General features: G+C 38.1%; 1 protein-coding gene across 2 annotated transcripts; it reads left to right on the top strand.

Moving 5' to 3' along the window:
- Window positions 1–304: 304 nt before the first annotated feature.
- LOC137173611 (C-X-C motif chemokine 10-like) lies at window positions 305–1,625 on the top strand. Of its 2 annotated transcripts, XM_067578509.1 has the most exons (4): window positions 305–512; window positions 720–840; window positions 1,170–1,247; window positions 1,420–1,625. In XM_067578509.1, the coding sequence occupies exons 1-4, from the start codon at window positions 455–457 to the stop codon at window positions 1,514–1,516; spliced, it is 354 nt and encodes a 117-aa protein (XP_067434610.1). In that variant the 5' UTR covers window positions 305–454; the 3' UTR covers window positions 1,517–1,625. The 2 variants fall into 2 exon arrangements, 1 of the variants encoding a protein (XP_067434610.1); XR_010925219.1 differs by lacking the exon at window positions 1,170–1,247 and having other exon boundaries at window positions 335–512; window positions 1,420–1,511.
- Window positions 1,626–10,393: the final 8,768 nt, after the last annotated feature.

Here is a 10,393-nt window from a genome sequence, read left to right as displayed (position 1 = left end):
ATCTACAATGATATATTCCACCAAGCTGCAGTGTCACAGAGTTTAAGTAATATTAGGATAAACATTATGTCCTTTATTTCTCACTTCATATACAAGGGAACCCAGGAGACCCTCTTACAATGAGATTCAGCAGATTCTGGAGGAGTAATGATTTAACACGGAAAGAAGGAAGCCGACAGGAAACGTAAACCGAAACGCTGAAGTTATCATATAAAAGATGATTTGCAGTTTTTCCTTTTTTAATTCTTACCCACTTTTTAAGTTCTGGGTCATCACTCCTGCCGGCTCTGCTGACAGAGAGGGGCATTCACTGGCGCTGCTGTCTGTGTGGCCGTTTCAGCTCTGTTTGCATGTCCAAAAGTCATAGATCAACAAACCGGTGAGCAAACACACAGCATTTGTTTGTTTACTGCTTACAAGGAACAAGATTTTTTTTGGAGCACCAGTCTCAACAATGTCCAGCATCATTAAAGTGATATTGCTCCTGGCCGTCATGGTCTCTGTAGCCCAAAGTAAGTTTTTATTCCTCTTTTTGTCATTTTGGATAGACAATATTACATAGACAACATTAGGTTTGTATGGTCGACAGACAAACAATGAGAGTACAAGAATAAAAAGTATTTATTTTGGCTATGTTGGTAGCTATGAGCTGTAATTCTGCACAGTCCAAATGATTTTTGATTAAATGAAATTATGTTTTTCCTTGTCTTCTTCTCTAGTGGATGAAATAGGAGAGCGGTGTTTGTGTCATCATTTCAGGAATCATTTTCCCCGAGAATCTGAATTAATAGACATCCAGATCCACCCAGTAACCATGTTCTGTGACAGAGTGGAAATTCTGTAAGAATTTGAAATATTCAGTTGATATAGAGGTATAGGTCAAATACAAACCCTACATTTTTTAGTTAATGACATGCAATATAAAATGTCACAAAATTGTGTGACCTGAATGAAAACACAGAGTTAGTTATAATGATTCCAAAATATATTACTGACAGAGAACAGCCACTAAAGTTACAAACAACAAGAGTATTAACTCCTGCTAAAGCCACAGTGACATTTAAACAAGCACTGCCATGACTTTTGAAGGGAGAAACAAAGAATACAGTCATGATACCCACCAGTCTACCTGCATGACTCATCTGTTATATTAATGTCCATTTCAACAGAGTCATCAAGAATAACGGCCTTCGCTTTTGCCTGAACCCGAAGTTAAAGGCAGTGAAAAGACTCATGAATAACATCCTGTGAGTATACTTAATAATAATATCATCCTCAGCACACACTTACCACACACTCATGATATTGATCTTTCTGCGAAACACTTTTTTTCATAGAAATAACAATGCTTAGTAACACAATGCTTTCTGCTCACTGTTGTAATGGGTCTCATGTGTATTCCTCTTTGTTATTATGTAGAAATAGATCCAGAGAACAGAGACCTTCTACCACAGCCCAAACAACCCAGCTCACAACTCCAGTCAGCACCGCTTCCACCCCGAGCAGCGGTGACTGACTCGTGATGGCTCTTTCTTTAACTCAATAAGAAGCCCTGATTACCTCTGAAAAATGCATCTTCAACAAATGTAGAAGTGCAATGGATTAAATGGTTCATCTATAAATCACCTGATGAGTGTCGGATGGTTGTTTATTTGTGCTTTAGAACGTAACCGCCGTGAAACAATTGGAAAAATTGCCTCTGCAGAGCGGGGCAGCTAATGGCTTGTTCATCCAGAGTTTAGATTTATTAATATTTATTTTGTTGTGTGTCCAAATTGCACCAAATTCAACATGGCACTCCCTTCTTTCCCCAGCAATGCACCCGCCAAGTGTGGAGTCGATCTGCTGAACAGTTCAAGAGATACATGAAGGACATACAAACATACAGTCAGAGATTCCTTGCTTTTTTTCCATTCATTTTTAAGGCAATATCACCACCTACTGGACCTTTCTCCAAAAAAAAAAAATTCAAATGAGCTAGAACTACACTCAACTATGGTTCCATTTAATAAAGTTTCAAGTCAAATACCAATATTATCTATTATTACATACTTGCATTATCATGGTAACACTAACACAATAAAATATATTAAATCATATCATTTCTATATTAAGAAAAGGAACATAGCTAACTTAAATACAGTGGAAACTGCTTATAGTGATCACCTACGTCCGGGTCAAATTGATCACTATAAGTGGATGACTATTATAACCATTATTTTTTCTTTTTCTCAATTTCTCATGCAGATTACCATCTATTTGACATTTGTATATTTATTACATTAATAAGTAATGAAAGTATTGAAACAGGCAGCTTCACTATTTACTGAATTTTATTGACTGTTTCAAAATACAGCCTGGTCACCAGAATAAAATGTTGACATTGTACGTTTCTGCAAACCACAGAAACGTTGAATATCTACATTTCAACACGTGTAATATGTAGCATATTAACATTTCAACAGTACGTATCATCTCAACATTTCTAAAGTGATGCAGTTCACATGGGATCTATATGAGCTGACTTTTCCTATTAGGAGAAGGAGGGGTCGGTGGGTGGTTTGGAAGTTTCTTCACTAAAAGTTGGAAATCAGCAGAGGGCACCGTTCGAAACCACCTCAAATCCAATGCTCACTTCCTGCTGCGACCGACAAAAGCAAGTGTATTTAGTGAGACGTCAGGACATTTGCAGCCGTTTTTATTTTATTTTTTATTTTATTTCAACCCAAACCATGATCAGTGTTGTCACACTATTGTGGTGTCTGATGTTTGTTGTCCATATTTTTACAGCACAATGAGCTGATGGGGATCAGGCAGTACTGGTTGGGTAATGGGTGGGGGGGGCACCAAATCCTAATCTCTCCTAGGACACCAAATTGGCAAGCGCCAGCCCTGAATGCAGTATTAAATATAATAAGTAAATAATAAAGATCTAATAATTAAAGCTGTCAAATAAATGTAGTGGAGTACAATAAGTACAATATTTCCCTCTAAGATGTAGTGGAGTGGAAGTATAAAGTAGCATCAAATGAAAATACTCAAGTACAAGTACCTTAAAATTGTACTTAAGTACTTAGTTACTTTCCACTACTGTCCATAGCCGGAGCACATCCCGGTCCACATACTTTTTGTACTTCTGGTTTGAGGCTGTTTTTAATGGTTCCAATGAGGGGAAATCTTAATGCTACAGCATACAGTGATATGTCAGACAACAGCCTTCTAACTGTGTGGCAACAGTTTGGGGAAGCCCTTTTCTTCCTCTTTGCCAGTTTGTAAATATTCATGTTACTATCGAGTTAATATTTCCCCATTGATGCTGCATTGCCAGTCAAAGCCAGACATTGTATGTGTGAAAAACATGACTCAACTCAATTTAAATCATTTTAATATGCTTTATTTTTGGTTCCTGGTTCAAATCAAAAAAAGAACCAGTCTGCTGTTACTGTTTTAGTTCATTTTACAACATAAGATCATAAAAATTGGTTTTAAAGTTGATATAAAATGGCATACATATTAAACAGATACTTTAACGAATGAAATGAATAGTAAATCAGCAGAAAATGTTCAGAGTTGCTCTGTTGCCTTGATGTGTTGGTTATGCTGCAACATCTTCCTCCACGTCTTGCAATTGGAACCTGGAATGGGCACGACGACACTTAAAGTTTCCCTGCAGTGGAGAGAGGGTGAGGGGGGAAGTGATAATAGAAAGAAAGGGGAACAGTTAGACAGAAAAGTGCAGGATATTTACTGCATACTAGTTGATTTGGTTTATTGTTAGTTGGATAGACTTTTCAAATATTTGTATTTTTGGAGGATGTTGTAAAGACAGTGGAGCTAAGAGAGAGAGCTGCTGTGGTGGAGCGAGCTAAAGAGTGAATGAAGAGAGGGAGTGATATTCAGACCAATACAATCTGTATACGGCCTTGTGTACATGGTATAAAGTCGGAGGGAGGATGTCAGGTTGGATGAAGGACGTAGAGACGCAGGTCTCTGACACCAGAGACCCAGCTTTGCATCCTGAGTCCTGCTTGTTGTTAGTTTCATGAAACAAATGCATTTTGGTTAAGGTTGGGTTAATAATCATGTGCTTCAAATCATTGCAGAATTTTTTCTGTATTAAACTAAGACTATGATGTTTCCCTAACCTTAACCAAGTGCTGCCAGTGCCTAAACATAAGCACAAAAAGTTTAATGATGCTGTAGTTTCCACTAGCAGATATTATACTGCAAGATCAGATATTTTGGTGGAAAAAAAGAATTATGATGTCTCGTTCTGACAAAACGTATTTGCTGTTGCAATTCAGTAGTATATGAACATCATTTCTAGGAGACAGGGTTGCACAGAGCCACCAGCATGACTGTAGACTCTTAGTCTTGTTTCATGGCAGATCCTTACCTTCCTCAGCTGCCATCTCAGCCAGTGGGAGTGTGGGTTGATACAGGTCCATCCATTCCATGTTTTAACCCTGGAAACAGGAAACGGAGAAATAAAACCATGAGACATTACCTGAATATTTGGTCATTTGGCTGATGCTCTTTTCCAGAAAACCTCTAATTAAACATTAGTTTAAGAGTTTCTGTCTGTTGTTGTTAACTCATAAGAGTTGGGAATCTTTTATCATTTCAGTAATGCCCCTGTGCAAACACATAGTCACAATGATTTTAGTAGCAATAACATTTTTTTTACTTTCAGGATGGAGCCCACAGTGTTGGAAAGTTGAGGACATCACAAAACATCAGAATGACCATTTTTCAGTAGATCACGGCAATTTGTGTATTAATCCAATAAAGCACCCCAACATTGTGTGTGTGTGTGTGTGTGTGTGTGTGTGTGTCCTTAATAACTAACAAACTAAACATCATATACATTAACTGAATGAATATTATGAAAACAAATTGCACATTTCTCACCAGAAATGTAATCAAAATGCATTTTAATGCCGAAACTATCTATCTATCTATCTATCTATAATATAATAATAATAATAATAATAATAATGATAATCATTATTATTATTATTATTATTTAAAAAGTAGGCCTACAAATAAATCCAACATGTGAAGTTGGAGGGACTACTTTGGGCAGCTCGGGTGAAAGTAATCTTGTTCTTTTTAAAAAAAAAAAAAAAAAAAAAAACTTTTTTGTTAAAATCACAAATGAGGAAAAACAATAAAGCCTCTGTACCTGCAGAATCCCGACTGACAAAAAAAAAACGTTCTGCAGGCACAAAACCTACTTCCAACTGAAATACATTAGTTTGAAAGTCTTGCTAACTGCCACGAAAAAAAATGGAAAAGTCATGTCCATGAACACGAATAGATAGATTAAATTTCATTTCACGAATTGCCGTGAGACTGGGTTGACATTATAGGAAATGACAATGGAACGAGAATATCTGTGAGCATATTTAAAGACGTGCTTACATGTAGGCATGAGCGGGACAACCCACTCGACCCATCTGTTCAACACACCGATGGACTGGCCACTTCACATGGCTTCTGGTTTTAGTACAGCAGGGCAAATGGTGATATGCATCCACCGAATACTCTGTAACAAATCATCACAAACATACACAGAAATACACTGTCATTATTCAGTAAAAATAAAAATAGTAAGCACACATTGTTACACACTGAGAGGTACCCAGACAGGTACGTGGGTCTTCTTACAGAAGTGTAGATAATCAGACTTCAAACAAAACATATTTAACAATAAATACAAAGCTGTACCTTGAAATGAGAGCATCACAGTCATCACAGTGAGCAGACACATCCAACGGCTGATGGAGAGAGACATCATCTTCAAATGCTGCACGGCACCAAAACTGCTTCTGGATTTCAGCTGGAAAGAGCTTCGTTATTCAGCTAATAACGGCTCAACCCACAAAAACTAACCGGAGAGGTTTCATCTTATATACATTGCAGCTTCACACAAAAAGAGGAACCATTATAATGAGCTGATGACTCGCAAAAAGACACACACACCCTTCCAGGAGGTAGTTTCTCAATCATGTCCATATATGTTCAGGTTTGTTCAGATATTGCGATATACCTCGATATCTTCTTATGTAATAACTTCACCAGACAGACAGACGGATTCCTTAGAGAGACAGATAGATGGTTTTACTGATTTCAGTAATATCCACAATATACCCAAGAGTATGTGAACACACCCAAATATAGTGACTTTAGACAATAATTTGGGAAGGCTCTTTCCTGTTTTAACATGACTTTGAGCAAAAATCCAGCTCCATAAATGGTTTTCCCATTTGAGTGTGGAAGAACTTGACTAGCCTGCAGTCCTGAGTCCTGACCTCAACCCTGACCTCAACCCCGTCCAACACCTTCGGGTCAGGCCTTATGGCTCCCAACATCAGTGTTGGACCTCACTAATGCTCTCAAAGCTCTTGTTGCTTTTTTGTTATTACTGCTGTTTTTGTTTCTTTTTCTGTATTGTAATGTCAATTCTACATCAATTGAAATGAATGCATTTGCTTTAGGTCTATTTTTAAATGTTTACCTGCCTGTTACTGTATTACAATCCTTACAGTGTGGTTTGAAATAAATATGGAAGTTAGGCAGCACGTAAGAACACATTCATACAGTGTCTGTCAGTATGAATGTCGCGTTTTAAAACCATTCAATATGATTTATTTTTGGTTCCAGGTACAAGAAGAGCAACTCTGCCATCACTGTAATTGACAACTTTACAAAACAATGCCACAATAATAGCTTTGAAGCATAGAGAGACCTGAAGCAGCTTTACTTGTGTCTGAAATTTTTTCTGTTTCCTTTTGTGTTGGCCTGTGATTGATGTGTATGAGTGTCTCCCACTGCAGGTGATGGTGTGGTGGAAAAAAATCAGTAAAACCATCTCTCTATCTCTCTATATAAAGCAAGGAATCCGTCTGTCTGTCTTAATGCGTGTATGTATGTGTGTTTGTCTTTCACATATCTCGAAAACTGTTCATCCAATCTTCTTTATACCTGGCAGGTGGATTGCTGAGGAAACGAGGAAGTGCAATGTCGATGTGTGAAGTTGTTTGGATGAGCAGTTCTTGAGAAATATATAAAAATCCCTCATAAACAACGGTTCTTCTGCTTCCTCTTCTGCACGTGGATTCAACGAGTGGAAAGACACATACCACTACCCTGCCATGGCAACCCCACACTGTGGTCAGAGATGGGATTACATCTGTAGTGATAAGTAGTACCATATAGAATGAATTGAGAAAAGTTGAAAAGTTTGACAGTTAAGTTCTATTCCCGTTCCTCACAGCGCGCATCGGTAAATTATAGCATCTACTGATAGCCTGCATTAGAGGCGTTTAGGGGATGGACACAATCCTCTCTAGGTATTGAGAAATTGGCCCATTCCGATCAGACACATTTAACACTAAATAAACAATAAACACTAGTTTATTAAACATGGGTTAATCCACAACTGTCTTGTGGAAGAGGCTAAAAACAATAGCCTGTGACATACTTGATATAGCTTTAACTGAAAAATACCCAAAATATCTAAGACAAAACATTCAGACGCTAATTTGTGACGAATATTTTCCATTGTTGATTTTTCTTCCCCCTCAGGCTTTTTGTTCTCTTCATGCAGGAAAAGCCTCTGAATGGATGTTTGGATCATCAGCAACACTGAAACTCTCCACTGAAACCAGTCTGATGAGAGTCTTTGAAGGATCACTGCGCACTAACACCATGTACAGCACATACTTCACCTGTGTGTGGAGTCAATGTTCACTACAGGTCAGTGCTTATCAAAACTTTGTCACCAGCAAGTGGGGAAAAGAAGTCCTGCAGCCACCAAGTTGAAATGAAAAAAGTTTTGAGGAAATGTTAAAGGCCCTGCACACCCACACAAGTGTTTCCAGTGTTTCAGCTGATTAGACCTCTGCTCATGTGGAAGTTGGTTGGAGCTCTGCTGGAATTGCGTGAATGAGCCAAACAAGCTGATAACTATAGTAAATATATGATGGTAAAAGGTCAGTTCAGTCTTTCCACACTCACAATGTCTCGAGAAGGAGTCAAAATAAATGAACACCTCTGTGGGTGGACCACAGGTTTGTAGAGACTTTACTACAAGACAACCAGTTTACCCCACTTAACATGCTGGTCTGGAATATATAACTCAATCAGTCTCATTGATGGATCAATCCACATATACAAGAATTTATTGCTTCAGCTAAAACTCATACAGTGCAACAAAAATACAGATGCAGTTACACAAAACACAAACAAGAAATAGAAAATACAAATTGCAATGATCACTCTTCAGAAACTCCCTCAGCTTGGAATCAAAATAATCCCAGTTATGATCCAGTTTGAGTTCTGTGTGTTACTCATATTGATCCCCCACGTAAGGCCAGGAGATATCTCAACTTAATTCGATTCAATCAAATTTTTGTTTTTGCGTGATGTGTATTTACAGTTAAAGTTTACAGTTAAAGATTTACATGTTTTTTTAAATGGGAATCTAAATATTTATTTGATGCTTTACACATTTGCCAGGAAAAAAGTAGAAAATTAAGATATTTTCTACAAAGCTACAATCTGACCAGTTAAAAACAAAATAAAACAAGCTGAATGAAAAGTCAAGTTAAGTTCACTCTGTTTGCCAACACTTCCAGTGAAATGCAGATTATAAACAGCACATTCATGCTGATGAATGTTATTGTGGTTTGTGTTCGGCCAAAAACATCTTTTTTCTGTTGCTTCATCTGTTTTTCATCTGTCCTTCGTCTGTCCTGTCACAATGACGATGTGTTTCTGTGTCTTCTCTGAACAGTTGTCAACATGGATGGTAAAGAAAGACATCGGTCATAATAATTACCAGTTTATAGTGATATTTGACAGACGTGATCACTATAAGCAGTTTCCACTGTATTTGTATCCTTCTCCAGTTTCTTCATCTCCAACTGCAATTTCTTATTTTTTAACTTTCATTAACGCTTGTGAAAGAGAAAATGTATCAAAGAGTAGATGATAATGTTGGTTCTCTTAAGTTGCCGACACCATCATTTGAAACATACATCTGATATTATCTAGCCTACTGATAATATAACCACAGTCAGTGATCTGAATGCTCATTTATTAACAAATAAAGATAAAACCATGAATAGGGACAAGCGCTGCTCCTCACTTTCTGTCATCTGTCACCAATTTTGTGTCAAGCCATCTCCTTCACCTTGTAAATTGCAGCAGTATTGCCCTTTTTGGTGAAGACTCCTTTATATTTTTCATTATAGTTTCATCAGCAGGGATTGTTTTGCTGCTGAGAAGAACGCTGCTCTAGTTTTCCCTTCTTTTTGCGACATAGTATCGTCTTCTTGACAATCAACTGTTCTGGGCTCTTTATGTCCTCCGTGCACACGCACACTGCAAGTTTATTCCAGCCTGGCTAGAGTTAGCGTTGACTAGACAAAAAAGAAAAGACACTTTGCCACTTGCTGATGGTAAAGATGACATGAAATGAGTTTGCAGATGTGAGGGCTGGCATCCAGGTTGGGATCACCAACCTAGTAGGAAGGGTTAGAGAGATCTCTTCCCCATGATAAGGACCGGTGTGGACAATTTGCTCTTCTTTTGTCTGAGGCCTGGTAGACGTGTGGTAGGACTGCTTTGTTTGTGCAGATAAGGGAGGTTTGGGTGTATTTGGTTTGGGTGTATTGGGAATCTAATTGGTTTTCTTGCATATAGAGTTGTGGTACAGCTGTTTCCCACTTGATCCAGTTTGATGAATTTTCTGTAGCCTCATGTTGAAGAGGTAGGCCGCTGATTCATCTGGTCTTTGTTTAATTTCACTATACTATATTAGTGATATGTCCAATCTTACCCTTTAGGAAAAGAGTCAGCTTTCACCACTCCCCTGTTGAGCCACAGTACAGAGCCAGTCATCTTTACCTGTGCCAGTTTTTTAGCAGGGCTTCCCCTATTGAGAAAGGTAACCTAAACTGGTATGGTAATGTAGAAGGGTTGTTCCCTCCGAGGTATGTTTGCCAGTTGATATAATTGACTTTTGTCATGTTTTCCTTCTGCAGATTTAGTGCCAGACTGCTGCTTTGCCTGGACCAATGTAACCATGCTACTCGGTTAAAGTGCTAAATACCCTTGCTTGAAGTCTGATTTTTTTAATACTATGTGTAATCATTGTTTGGTTTTTTTGGAATGACTTGTAAATTTTTTATGAATCTGAACCAACTGAACCTTTTAATATTGTGTTTGTTTTTGTTTCTTTCCCAGGCAGTGGGAAGACCTGCAGGGAGTACTCGTGGTATAAACACCCCTTCTTGCATGCAGTGTGGTAGGTCTGAGGGGTGGTGATCACCTTAACCAGTTTGTAGGTTTGCCCCATCTTTACTGGTTGCAATGTTTGTACTGA

Source organism: Thunnus thynnus, chromosome 21 (assembly GCF_963924715.1).
Source record: "Thunnus thynnus chromosome 21, fThuThy2.1, whole genome shotgun sequence".
NCBI lineage: Eukaryota > Metazoa > Chordata > Actinopteri > Scombriformes > Scombridae > Thunnus > Thunnus thynnus.
Note: the sequence above shows the minus strand (reverse complement) of the source record. Positions and strands in the feature narration are given on the sequence as shown.